The 14,543-nt window shown below is 35.7% G+C and overlaps 1 protein-coding gene across 2 annotated transcripts in view; it reads left to right on the top strand.

Annotated features, from left to right (window-relative positions):
* LOC128998479 (cadherin EGF LAG seven-pass G-type receptor 1-like) overlaps positions 1–11,941 on the top strand; it is a 136,557-nt gene extending 124,616 nt beyond the window's left edge. The window contains exons 18-23 of one of the 2 annotated variants that reach the window (XR_008491211.1): positions 1,883–2,102; positions 4,714–4,988; positions 6,413–6,663; positions 7,271–7,561; positions 7,847–8,154; positions 10,842–10,965. Coding sequence is in view for 1 of the 2 variants with exons in the window: in XM_054424622.1 (XP_054280597.1) it covers positions 1,883–2,102; positions 4,714–4,988; positions 6,413–6,663; positions 7,271–7,561; positions 7,847–8,070; positions 10,842–11,235 (1,655 nt within the window). In the remaining variant the exon portion in view is untranslated. Of the gene's footprint in view, positions 1–1,882; positions 2,103–4,713; positions 4,989–6,412; positions 6,664–7,270; positions 7,562–7,846; positions 8,155–10,841 lie in introns of both variants that reach the window. The other variant, XM_054424622.1, reaches the window with a different exon arrangement.
* Positions 11,942–14,543: the final 2,602 nt, after the last annotated feature.

Here is a 14,543-nt window from a genome sequence, read left to right as displayed (position 1 = left end):
TCTAGAATCGTGGTTGAAACGCTCAAACAACTACACCCTGCAGTATATGAGAACGAGTTGCCGCCCAACATGGCACCCGTGAGTGTAATATCTTTGCATTATGACTCCGGCCTGTTTGTGCTTTAATTTCAAATTAGACTACGCTTGCTTTGAACCCTGGAGTAAAAGATAATGATTATTAATTCAATGGAAAAAATACTTGAGAGTGTTCACGTTCAATAAGTGGTTTTTTATAGATACATTAATTTATAATAATGAAAAATTAATTACATAAAACTCAAGTAAATCTCGAACTCATAACACAACCATTTATATGTAAACATGTTTAGTCTGTGTCAGTTTATCATTTTGCGATATAAATAAACAATATAAAATTATACAAACTTTTTTCTCACTGTTCGAATCATAAATTGATCAAAGTATTTACTTCCGATTTTGTAATATATGTTTAGTGTAAGAAATGCGATTACGCCCTATTTTTGCTTGTTATTAAAGCAATATTGCATTTAATATTGTAAATAATTGTAAGGATTTAAAACTTTAAACTAAAAACATATTGCACAGTAACAGACCTTGTTCATAGTTTGCACAAAGGTTGCAAATTTAAATTTTCTTTTGACTTGTAATGGATATACTTGATGATTAAGATAAAACAATGCTTGAAAATTATTTTGTTTTGTTTATGTATATGCACTTGCGTTGAACTTAGACTTGTAAATAATCTTTAGCTTGGATTTCTTACTATTAGCTATTAATTTATTAACGTCGATGACGCACAATAGTAGTCGTTGTTCAATAATGGAGACATTCATATGAACAAGTAATTGGAACGATGATTTTATTCATTAGCCCAAAAAACAAATATTCGATACAACGAATATTTTCAACACCGAATATTCTCTCGATACAGTTTTTAAAGCCAAACCTATGTGGGTTGGAGATATTGTTTTTGTTGTGGTTTTTTTAACAGGTGCGTAGTTGGTTATTAATTGGAAATGCCAGGGGGATGGCTTAATATTTGATTTACGTTGCCAATTCAGATTTATTTCGGTAGCTCCTCTCTTGTTTCGTTTATGACTGTTACAATTTCCTACTCACCAGCGTGGTACTTGTATGCCCCATATTTAACTGTGTTAAAAACATTTTCCAGTGGTCTAAGAGAATACCGTATTATATGATAGTCATATTTCCATGGTGTATTTATTAGAATATATATTTATAAATACTAATATACTGTAGAGGGTAAACAGCTTAACTTCGGTATCCACCATTGGTAGGTATCTCAGAAACTATTAGATTTAGAAAAACACTTTGAATTAACTGTAACTTCAACTATTTTCATATGGCATTAAAAATATGAATTTGACTTTTCCGAAACGGCAATCATTTTTGAATATGACAGCTAACTTTGAAATTTCTCATAAACTCCTTGTACTTTATGATGGGTTTTGAATGGTAATGAAATATCAAAACGTTTATATCCCTTACATATTTTCTCTAAAACTACCCTTTTAGTAGCTTCTGTTCCCCCTGGGAAAAGGTGTTTTGTTTTGTACATTCTGTCTTACGTAGCTCCTAAACGAGTAAGTTTTGAGAGGAAATGCTAAGAGTAAATAGGTAAAAATCACATCTATATAATAAATAAATAAATAACATTCCTCGATAAGAAATTATAATGTTTGCCACCACCTTTGGCAACCATTTTTGAAAAGGCGGTATTCATACTTTGAATTCATTTTATGATCTTTTTAGAACCCTCCAAATAATTCTAAATTTTTAGTAGTGTCATATACTGTATAGCTATTCATGGTGATCACTTCAAGATTCAGATTGAAGGAAAGTGTGACTTTATAAAGAAAAAGTCCAAACTCTATTGTTTCAGGGATGCAGTGGACAACCACGGGAGTCAGAACTAATGTTACAAATGGCTGGGTGGTTTGTGAAGCTGATCATTTGACGGCGTTCTCGGTTCTTCTGGACCCCCACCCTGGCAGATACCTCCCTCATGACCACGAGGCGGTACTGACTGCTATCAGCTACTTCGGTGCTCTCTTGAGCATCACGGGACTTCTCCTTACAGTTCTCACCTACTCGCTCTTCAGGTATCATGGTCACTTATTTGAGATTCAAGTATCATTAGGTTTAAACAATCGTCCATACAGTCGTTGTTAAATAATAAAAGAAAACTATACATTGTGGTACTTAAACGATACTTTGTTAAGATTTATTTATTGTCTTTTTCGAAATAGTTCTGTTCAAACCAGCATCCCGCAGTATGTTATTACTGCGCCAACCACGTAACGGTCCTTTCCCGTCCTTATATCACTACACTGACCAGTATTACATTATGACCACTAGTTGAGGTTTACAAAACAAGAAGAATTATAATGGTTAAAGAAATGTTGAATCTATCTCCTAAAAGTTCTGATGTACAGAATACTTATGAAATTGTAGGATGAGCTACATAAAGTACTCTACTGACAGTTTTTATTTAAAAACACAACGGAATAAAATTTATTTTATAAAAATAATTACATTATTTACACAGTTCCTTAGCTTGATTATTCATCACCATGCTGGACTTAAGTCAGTAACAAGGCTACACGTGGCCTCTCACTCCCCTTTACACACACCCTTTACCCAGTTAAGGCGGGGACACACTTGTCATACACTCTTCCGATCCTACTACGATCCGATTAGCGGGATTCCAGAAGGATCGGTGCGGGATCGGAGGGGGTGAACACACATGTCATACACGATTCCGACCCATCTCATATTTCCTCCACCGGTCGATCAACACTTGCCAGTCTGATTTGTAAACTACGTGCAGAAGGTGGTAAAAATGTTCAAAAACTTTGGACTTCGGGATTCACCCATGATGGCGGTTTGTCTAGATGAAGAGGAAGAAAGTCAGACATCTCTGAATGGCAGTGGAAAATTAAGAATTTGGGTTCATTCTGTATGGAAAAAAAGTTAGGTGGCTTACTTAAGTGCCCATCCTATATTAAGCACATTGGGTTTTCTCTCTCGAGTTCGATTGGCTCTTCTACCCGTCCGATTTTCATGATCGAGGTCTCAAATTGAAGGTATGCACGCATAGATTTCACATCAAGCATCGGCATATATTTATCTTAAACCATTATTCTTAAATCTTAAGAATAAAGGTGATTTAAAAAAAACAACCCATCCTGCATCCGACAAACGAATAGACTGCAGTGTCGGTGCGTGATCGGAGCCAAAATCGGAGTAGGATCGGAGTATGACGTAACGCGTGTCGGAGAGGTGTAAACAACCACGTTTAGTTATGTACCATTAACTTCTCCGACAGTCGTACCACAGTATGATCGGAGTCGGATCGGAAGGGTGTATGACAAGTGTGTCCCCGCCTTTTATAGTGATGATTGAGTCTACCATTAATTGGCTCGTGACGTGAGGTGGGCTTTTAATTTCAACTGCTTGGTTATATTTAGTATGCGTGTGTTTAGTATTGTAATGTGTCATGTTATTACATATCTGACAACTTTAAATAATAGTAGTTTACGCAACAATTGCGTGAAGATAGTGTTAACGACACGAGTAGTACTTAACAACTTCTAAGAGTGCCGTTAACACTATCTACGCGAGTTGCGTACACTACTTTACCTACGACAGTGTTTTAATTACTAAAAATCACTACTCATAATTTCCAAGAGAAGTTATGTTATCGTTTATAACCTCTAATTGCCACTGACAGTGATGCAATAAAACATTGTACCAAACACTAATTGCACCACTCAACAATTATATTGGCCTGAACAGCTGATTAGTTGAAGTTTGAATTATTACAATTTTACTTCTCTCTTATTAGTCCTTGAACGGTCCGTTACCCGTGTTGTTAACTATGCTGTTGTGTGAAACTTTTCAATTCTAAGAACTGAACTGAAACGGCTACTTAAAAAATTGGTCGTAGGTAAATTATATTTTTCCATCATGTCACCTGATTATGCTACAACAGTAGTGAAAAAAAGTATAACGATCACACTAAGAAACTGTTCAGGCGGGGAAATAAGCTTGTGTTAGTAAATGCAAATATGAATGAAATGCTCGGTATCCTTGTCTAGCCATTAATACGAACATAGTAATGTATAGCACGGTTCAGGAATTCTTATGAACTTACGATTTAAAAATAATAGATACAATTAAACAAAATAGTGACCCTGGATATTGCGTTGTTATCATAACTTAATTAGGGTCATACTTACCTTATTATATTTTACTTAATTTTGATAGATTCTACATTACTTACTTTTATGTTGCCAAAATTATATGGGCAATTAAATTTATTTAGGTATATTTCCAACCGCATCGCAAATATCCATTGCTAGTTTATCTATTTCAAAAAAATTACAAAAAATTTTATTCCCTGTATAGGATGATCGCAATAAGACATTAGATTTTGTTTGCCGTCAGATTCAAAAAATAAATATAGAAATAAACAAGTACAAAAATAAATAGTAATTGGTGTGAAACCGACAAAACCCTTAAACTTTGGTGAAAATACTAATGACCGATCCCGTTCCCCTCGCAACGTAGTCAACAACTTAGTAAGACACCATTTTTGCCACCGGTATATTTTTTCATGACTTTCATATTATAGTCTTGAGTATCCTTCAAAACTACCCAAAACTTATCATTCTTCAACACAATTATATGTATTTTAACTGTGGTTTCCAGATGCCTGAACAGAGATCGGTCTGGCAAGATCCTGTTGAACCTTTGCATCTCCTTACTCTTCATGAACATCTCATTTCTGGTCATCTCCATCAAGGAACACATCGGTGTCTACCAGCAGGACCTGTGCATGGTTGTGGCGATGCTGGTCCACTACTTTGTTCTGTCCTCGCTGTGCTGGATGCTGGTTGAAGCTGTCAACATGTATCAACTTCTCATCACTGTGTTTGCCTCCTCAGAGACGAGATTTATACTGAAGAGGATGCTATTTGCTTGGGGTAAGAGTTTCCAATGTTTTAATATAGTAAATTAATAGCTATATAATAAATTAATTTCACCCTGAATTAAAAGAGCGTCATCAGTGGCAGTAGGCTAAATCCAGTATTAGAATAAGTATAAAGCCGCTATGAATTCTAATTGTATGAATACAGAGTTTATATAATTTTACCCAACACGTTTTAATGTTTACTAAATTCAACCCTAATTCTGGTTTGCCAATAAATCCGTGGATAGTAATTTGGTTGTAATTACAGTAACCTCTAATAACTCCGCACTAATTCGAGATCCAAACGGTTCCGATTCTCGCAATAATTTTCCAAATACCTCCTCTTATACTGTTAATATTTAAAAGGAAGCTAGTATGAAAAATATGCCATGGGGGCAGTAAAAGCCTTTATACAGGGTGCGGCAAAAAAATTAAACTATCCATTTTCTGCAGCTTATTTTTCATAGCGACAGGTCCGTCAGAGTTTGGTCGGGGTAAGCTCGTTGTATAGCCTACAGAATGCCATTATCTGTAGTCATTAAACAGTGGTCACCTGAGCAACGCGTGTTTGTTATTGAGTGGAATTAAAAAAAAGTAATGATTGAGTCATTGCAAGTCAGCGGCATTTCCATGCATTCTTTAAAATTAGGTCGACATGGAGAGATTCCGTTGTGATTAGGTTCCGTATGGATAATTAACAAAATTAAACAGAATAATAGAAATTAATCTGTGGGGAGAAGAAGATAGAACCTCAAAATTAGTGTAACCGAGCGGTCAGACAAACAGATGCTTGTTTTCGGGCGGGCCTACCAGGACTGTTTTCCACAGCGCACGAACTATATCTAATGTTATGTCTGGCGTCCGATCTGCTTTGGACGGCTTGTCAGCTTCTTTTTGAACGCAGAAGTCGTTGTTCTAAAGTTTATAACCCACCACATGATTATGCTACGTGAAGAAATCCACGTCCCCCTAATTAAAAGAAATAGGGCTCTAAAATTAAGGTTTATTTAAAACCCTCTTTTTAATTATGATTTAATAACAAACGCATGCTGCTCAAGTGACCACAGATCACAGTCTATAACCAGAGATAATGGCATCGTGTAGGCTTTCCAACGAGCTTAACCCCACCACTATCAGACGACCTGTCGCTGAACAGTGAGCTGCATAAAATAGATCGTTTTTTGCCGCATCCTGTACATCAATGTGTTTTATTATGTTGATATTTTACAGCCTACACATACAATGCTGATCAAGAAGCTTTTAGGCACATACATATCTTAATCACACTTGGAACTATTGTAAAATACAATTAAATTATATACTACAATTTATATCTTTGAATGTTAACACTTTTTAGTTTATAGTATTTGCAAAATACTACATAGGCTACACAACACCATGTTTGGAGTATCATCACTACGCATGACTCTGTTCCAGGTGTACCTATGTGTGTTGTCGGAGGGACGGTGTACTACACTGGGTTCCACTACTACAGATTCCGCGACCCAGAATGGTGCCTATTCTCGCCCTCTAGCACTGCTGTGTATTACCTTACATTTGTGGGACCAGCAACCTTCATCCTCTTCGTCAACACTGTTGTGTTCCTGATGGTCACCCGGGTCCTTTGTCAGAGACGCAACATATCCAAGAACGGACATAAAAACGAGGACGGAGTCACGGCAGCTCAGGTAAGAGTGGCAAGTTTTTATTTTATACAGATTGTTTGCCTTTTGAAAAAAAAAACTATAAAAAACAGTAAATAAGTTGTATTATTTTTCTCACCATTAAATAAGTGTTTCCAAATAAAATACTTTTAATGTCAATGATGCATAATTTGAAACTCTCACGTCATGTTTCCTATTAAAAAATGTGGTTTCATCTAAAATAAAATATCCACGTGCAGTTTGCGTGGTATCGGCCAACGTGCCTCACCTGCATTCTTTGCAAAAAGTCTAGGATTTTGATCATTTGAAATTTTTTTATGTTTCCGTGTGCTTACATTCTTCATGTATATATACTGTATGTGTTGGCTTGGTTATTTACTTAATGACAAACGTTTGACGGAAAATACGGCAGATTTGATAATTGGACACCCGAGGCCCAGAAGCGATTTGAAACGTAAACGTTATGGATTAATGACGGTAAGAAAATATAACCTATTGTTTTTAAATACCTTTTCTCGTTGGTCTTTGTGTTTTCCGGAAAACACAACATCGTAGCCCGTCACGCAAACGACTTAGTCACCAACTGGGATTAATTGCAATTACTACTATTTATTTTACAATGTATTTGTAGGTCCGCGGTGCGTTCACAGTGATGACCCTACTAGGAGTGACTTGGATCTTTGGAGTGTTTGCGGTCGGAGAGCTCAGATTGTTCTTCCAGTACGTGTTCAGCGTCGCCAACTCTCTGCAAGGCTTCATCATCTTCTTGGTGAGATGTGTCCAGTACCCCGAGGCACGGAGGGCCTGGGGAAGGTTCCTGAGAACTGGTGAGCTCAAGAGCTACAGAGGAGGCAAGGGTCGCAGCACCTCCACGAGACACACCTCCTCAGGCAGCCAGTCCAGAAACACCGGGACGGTTAAGGTAGTATTTTAATTTGTTTGATCTATGATACTGACATATTTTAATCTTTTATGAAAATCGTATCAATTAGCATAAAGTTTGGGTAGTTAAAACGGCCTTAATAAGGCCAATTTCAAATGAAAAATCGAACCAACCTTCGCTAATTTTCTTAAAATAAAACTGCGACACTAAAGTGTTTTTTTTTTTTTTTTTTTTTTTTTGTAAGATGAATAGACCAAAAGTAATTAGGTACTGGTAAGTTCCTAATAATAATTGGACTGTACTAGTTCTTATCTATAATTCAAGGGTGACATCGCATGGGGAGGAGTGAGATCGAGGAATCAGCAAGAGCGGATGAGAGAGTTGCGGACAGAGATCGTGCGGCCCCGCAACAAGAACTCCGTCTCCGCCTCCTTCACCCTGCCACGACCCTCCGCCGCACCACAACCCATGCACGGGTCCATGTCTCGCAGCAGAAGTCTCCACCTGGAGGACAACAGCTCCAAGGAGGGCGACGACACCTCGTGGAGGTTGTGCCCCCTTTGAATCTATAGTTTCTACTTATCCAATGTATTTGTACAAAGTGCTGATAGTGAGTCGCATCAGACGATCAGGTTTGTGATGAGATTAGCGTATTGGGTTGATTAAGCTTTACTTATTATCTAATTATTGTGCATTGATTATTGCGGACATAAAGGATTTCTGCAACACTTTTCTACATATTTACACTTATATTGTCATTCACGAGACTATAAACATCTGTAAAATATTTTACAATAGTAATCTATTGTGATTAGTCAACATCAGACCCAATTGAAGACTGGGATGCATAAGCCAATATCAGGTAATAGTTTAATAAGAACACTTATAAGTCATTACTTAAAATAACAACGTCTTGTAAACGTTTATAGCATGAGAGTAAATAATATATAAAATAGTTTTAAAATACAGATTTTCGTATAACCCTGTAGGACAAACAATACGTACATAATTAGTCTAAAAGTAAGTTTTTCTTTAATTTTTGCCATGTTACAATTATGTTGATTTTGTATTTAGGATTACCGCCCAACTTAGTTTTAGAGGCTCTACTGGTACAAAGAAAAAACAATTACAGAAATATCCCAATCAAGAACTTTTTTGGTATTCAATGTATGCAATTGTTTTCGAATCTTGTGTACAAAGACGTGGATATGGTTTAGGGAATCGATCTTGGACACTAATTTGAAATCCCGCAAACCGCATAGAAACTGCTTGATATATTAGTTTGAAACCTATAATGCTCTGCCTGCTCCTAGTAGACGCAAGATCCTCCAATCTAAGATCATTGCCACGACTGCCTATTTATTAGACACCTTCCTTTATACTAAACACGTTTTAAGTTTAATTCCTGTCTTGAAACCCCCAGCGTTGGATAGCATAACTCTTTGATTTGGCAAACGTCATTCGTTTTATGTCTTGAAAAATAAAAATATGAAAATAAAAATATCAATGGCCACATTGCACACTCTACACCACAACACATGATTACATGATGACACAAGATCACATGATGGATTGAGGACTGGTTTGATTCTAAATCGCCTACTTGGAATTTATGACAGGGTTTTACTGCTTTTGTCGATTTCCTGATTTAAGGACGGGACCAGATCCAGAAATATTTTGTAGCTTCGCTTTCGTCAAACAGTAATGTAAAATAGCATTTACACACCAAGATCAACATAAAAAGTATCGTTAAGATGTATAAATAAACTGTAAGTTTGTAGTCTTCAAGTGACAACCGTGTCAAAATCGTTGAAAACTTTCAGTAATTTTTACCAACATTTCGAACGCATGTAGAGTGACATCTTCAGGACTACTTTAATTTCCACCCGTTGCGCATTAAGGGAGTATATGTTATATGATGTGACGAAGTCAAAGCCCTCTTATGATGGAAGTTCTAAATCAAGGTCAAAATTTAAACACGGGTTTCACAGACGAAAGAAAACATTAAATCTACTATTTGTGGTCATGGAAGCCGATTCATGAAGATTATAAAAACTTGATCTGATATATCACATATTTCAGGAGTTTTACATTCCGTGCATAAGAATATTATTTTACCTACCTCTTTGTAACAAAATGTTGGAAAGAACATTTTGCATCCGTTTTCATGAAGAAACGATGAAAACCTATGACAAACACTTTGAAACAATATGTTTGCCTCATTGTTACGTGTGCCTACATCAGGTACCTGGACTTGGACCACTCATCCAATCGTAGGAATTCCAAGATCTTTGATAAGGGGTTTTAATTGGTTTCTTTTTATATACAGGTGTTTCTGTCCATATTATGTCTAAAACTATGGTCACTTCTCGAAGCAAGATTTAGAGCAGCCATTTGCCCGTGTCACAAAGAAGCAAGTCAGTTGGTCGAAATATATTCGAGTTAGTTCACGTGTTGTAATTTCGTCAATGCTTACATATATAATTGAGGTTATGTTGTGACGATCAGGTAGTTATTGACCGTATTTTTTTAATTTGATTATGGATACCAGCCTAAAGCCCAGTTTTGGCTATTGCCGTTAATATTGGCAATCGTGTCGCAACTCCGCTAGACAGCATTGTCTTGCAATTTATTTGGGGTTTTGTTGAGTGTCACAAAGTATTGATTACATCGATTGCTACATCGCGTTCGGTTGTTTGGATCGTGGCATAGAATGCATGGCCTGATTGTTCTGCTGACATGATGTGTCATCATTCTGTGTGACGCGTAGCACCGCCGAACGTGGGGGTAGTCAGTCAGAGTCGAGCTCGAGGAGTCGAGTTTGAAAGTCCGTGAGCCGCTGTTCCCGCTATCTTTCCCTGCCCCGCGGGTGTCCGTGGGGTTGGGCATGTCCGTTTCCCAAGTATGTTATTTTTAAATAGTTTCTTCTAAATGGTCTGAATTGCCAATAGCCAGTAACTTATTAAAAACATTGCGTGGTTGTTACTATGTCTCTAATGATTTGAGCATGTTTTTGTTAAATTTTAAGGTAATTTGTTATTTAAAATCAATTTAGTAGGACAAAAGCTGCCTTAATTTCGTAGAAATCCAAGTTGGGTCTGCCAGATTAGGTTAAGATAGTAATTCAATGTTTTTTTTTTTTTTTTTTTTATGGAACTATACTTAACCTGGCTTAACCAATCAGAATTATTTGACTTGTGACCAAACCAACCATGCCTCTACTCATTTTAGACCAAGACCAAGTTCCTCGTCAAACTCCTCGTTAATTCCATGCTCATTCAATCTAAGAAATGTATCTTTATGTTTATTTTTATTTTAGGTTCATCGCACCCTCAGCACCACCTGCTCCTACAGACCAGGGCTATGGCACTGCTGAGCACTCCCCCGAGAGTCCTCGGCAGCAGCCCCGGCGCCAGACCGCGGCCCCGCACCTTAGTGTGTCGACTCCTGAGCGACTCCACTCCAGCCCTTGCCACCCGTCTGCAGGACCCTCCGCCCACAGCGAGAGCGACATGGTAGTCCCTCCGGAGTTGTACCCTCCACGGCGCGAGAGTGACGCCACCACCACAGAACCGACCTCCACAGTAACCTCCCCATCGCCAACCCCTTCACCATCAACCACTCCTACCGGGAGTCCTTCTCCTGTCCACGTGTGGACTCACATCCCTCCCCATAAACCTCCCAAACGACTCCACTGTGAGGAGCTCCTCTAGAACGGGGCCAAACTGTTCTCACCTAGTCAACCTCATCCCACCTGTAGGTTGCCCAGAGGTCACATGTGCGAGCAGCTGATATAGTCGGGATGGTTTTGGTAACTTGAATCGCATATCCTAGTTTAAGGCAGGACAACCTAATTTAATTAAACAATTAATTACGTTCTAGTTAATGAAATCGTTAGTTGCGGCCACGAGATTTTGAATATTGAAGCTTAAGCTAGTTATACTACGAGGACCAATGGTTACGTTTTTATCATGATTAAAATTAAATAACAGCCTTTTGACTATTGATTATCCTAGCTGCATGGCAACATATTGGGTTAAATTATTCAGAATAACATACAGAGTATTATCTACAGCATTGATATGTTTATGTTTAGATATATAAACCAAAATATTTGGTATCATGTAACGACATTCAAACCCTACAATCAAATAACCACTGATTGGTTTTAGCTGACCTGTAAAATATTTGATCCTCCAACAAATCGCCGAAACAACTTCTAAACTGTTGAACTTGTGAAATAAAACAACGAAAATATCTAGAACCGTTGAAATGGAAAGTTAACATTTTTACTGTGTATACACCAATTAAAAGCTCTTCTCTGTTTGAAATTTTTATAAAAAAAAACAACATTTTTCAGGGAAATAATTTCACAGGTTTAATTCATTAGCAACGTTTTTTATTCATAGAATTTTGTTGCATAAACGCTACTTATAGATTCAATAGTTTTCCGCCACCCATATTTACGAAACTATGACTTGCTTAATACCTATTTGTGTACAAAGTTCCTATTAGCCCATACACTGGTATTACAGTTCTGCTAAGTTGACTACATCCGTTGATTTATTTAGGAATATGCAGAGATAGTTATTTTGTACTTATATATCGAATGTAGTTTTTTTGTTAAATGTTGTAATAATAAAGTCTATGTAAAGCTGCTTTGCTGCGTTATATTTAACATTTATTTAGCGTTTTTGTTTTTCCTAGACCTAGACTTTAACCGGTCTCGCATTACTAAGGCTGGTGTTTAACCGCTCATAATATGTGTGTAAGTTACCGTACATTAGCATAAGTGTCAAGACTGAATATTCAAAACTAATGTTTCAATTTGAAAAGCTCACGATCAAACTCTTACCAAAGATATATTTTATGTAAAGTGTTAGAATATAGGTTTTGTATAAATATTTATGGCTATATAGTATCATATTATGTGTTAAGAGTACCTTTTTGAAAGGGTTGTAGTGTCTATAAGATAAAAAAAGTGTTATATAGGTAGTTAACTGATGTTTAAATTCGGTATAATACCAAATTGTGATCCTAGTGAGCAACGATTTAGTAAGTAGAGGTCGTCCTTTATAAAGGCTTCAGTTATTGGCCGATTTTACAAACCATACTCTTTTACGACTTAAAATTCCTACTTCTTTTAGAAGTCACTATTATGAATTCCGGGCCATAGAACCTCGTCTGCATATTGTCATCTTGAGGCTTATATTAGATGACATACCTTATGTAAAATTTGAACCAGATAATCCAAAAGCCATTATATGACTAAACATCATAGTTAAAAATCGAATTTTGTGATGCAAAATAGAATTATACCATTCAAGTAATACAACCTCAAGTTTATTTCTAAAGTATTTAAACAATTATTAATATTTTTACGTGATTAGATCGCATCTTAAAAAAGTGAGCAGGTCCATCATACACAAAGACGTCAACATAGTATTAGGCTACTTTATAATTCAATTAAAATATATAAAGTTTATCCCATATTTTCATTTAAATATACTGTTTTAAATACTACCCAACAGTCTAATATCTTGAAACTACTCTTCACGTCAAAATGTGCGTAGTTAAAACTAAATATCCAAGTAGAAACACTTATGTTAAAGTTTTTATAAAACGTAACGTAAAAATGCTACTTTCTAATTTTATCCATTTACATACTTAACAGTCATTAACATAAGGTCGATGATGATTGGAAAATACTGACCAATACATACAAAGAGGACTTTTACTTACTTTAACTTAAAATATCGCACGATGAAAATCGCAGTTTTGAAGTTCGTCGCTACATTTCGTCGTGTGTTCTGTTGTGCCGTCTAACCTGTAAGTGTTAAAGTAGGCCTTCCTAAGCATAGAACAATCGTTGCTTTAACAATGTTAATCTATTGTGTATGTATTTTATAACTGTTGTATACTAAGAGACTATTTATTTTATAGAATAGAGTTGATTTGTTAAATATTTATTTACCTTTCTATATAATTTTACAAATACATATATCCGGACTGTTCAATTGATTGTGTTTGTTGTAGTAACTTTTAACCTAATGAATCTCAAAGGAGTATAATTAAAATGAAAACCATTTAAGATTGAATGTTTTGCTTTGGATTTTGGGCTGTAAATTATTTATGACTAATTGTGTGATAATCATTACAATGTATAACCAATTAAAAACGCACAGTTTGTAATTTTTAATTGGCTATACTTAATGGCTCGTTATTCTGATTATTTTTCACAAATAACACTGTATTAAGAAAATATATTTTAAAGCCCAATATAAAACAAAACAAAACCTACAATTGTTGAAGGTTCTTTAAATTTATTTTATAATTTAGAGTATTGGAAAAAACACAAAATCAGGTCCTCTAATTAAGCTAAAGTATGACTTAAGCTACCTGTTATTGGCTAAGAAATCTGAATTATTTGATGTAGTCTGTCATATCTCCTTGTTAAAGTAGGTAATCTGAAATAAACTGTGTTATTTTATTATATATGTGTTTTATTGCCCAATCAAATTTGTTAATAACATTAATATGTTTTTAGATATTGGAATAATTATAAGTATATTAAAATAAATAGCTAGTAATAGCAGTTAATATTGTGAACGACTGCTTGTTTCATTTAGTGAACAGCTTTTTCTGTTTAAGGATTTTGGCAAAGTCGTCATGCTTAGAGCGATGTTTAATAACAATATCTTAATCAAAATAACTTCATACCTGATCTACTTTAGTTTTAGTCTGAATCCAATAAATTACACACACATTCGACATCCTTTATTTACTGTAATTCTCACATCAAATGTATTTTTGATCAATTAATATAAATATATAATATTACTTAGAACCACTCAAGTATAAAATCGGAATCTTAACAATTTAAAACCAACTGGTCACTATTTATCCAAGCGATTTACTAAATATAATTAAATACACCTTTCAAACATGCAAACCAAATTTATTCAACAGTTGCCGACCAAGTTTAGGAAAGCAACGTTTTCTTATTTGCAAATATTTAAGA

Source organism: Macrosteles quadrilineatus, unplaced genomic scaffold (genome assembly GCF_028750875.1).
Source record: "Macrosteles quadrilineatus isolate MER2022 unplaced genomic scaffold, UCM_ALF_1.0 Scaffold_7__1_contigs__length_78375512, whole genome shotgun sequence".
Taxonomy (NCBI): Eukaryota; Metazoa; Arthropoda; class Insecta; order Hemiptera; family Cicadellidae; genus Macrosteles; species Macrosteles quadrilineatus.
This window is presented reverse-complemented; position numbering and strand designations above follow the sequence as displayed.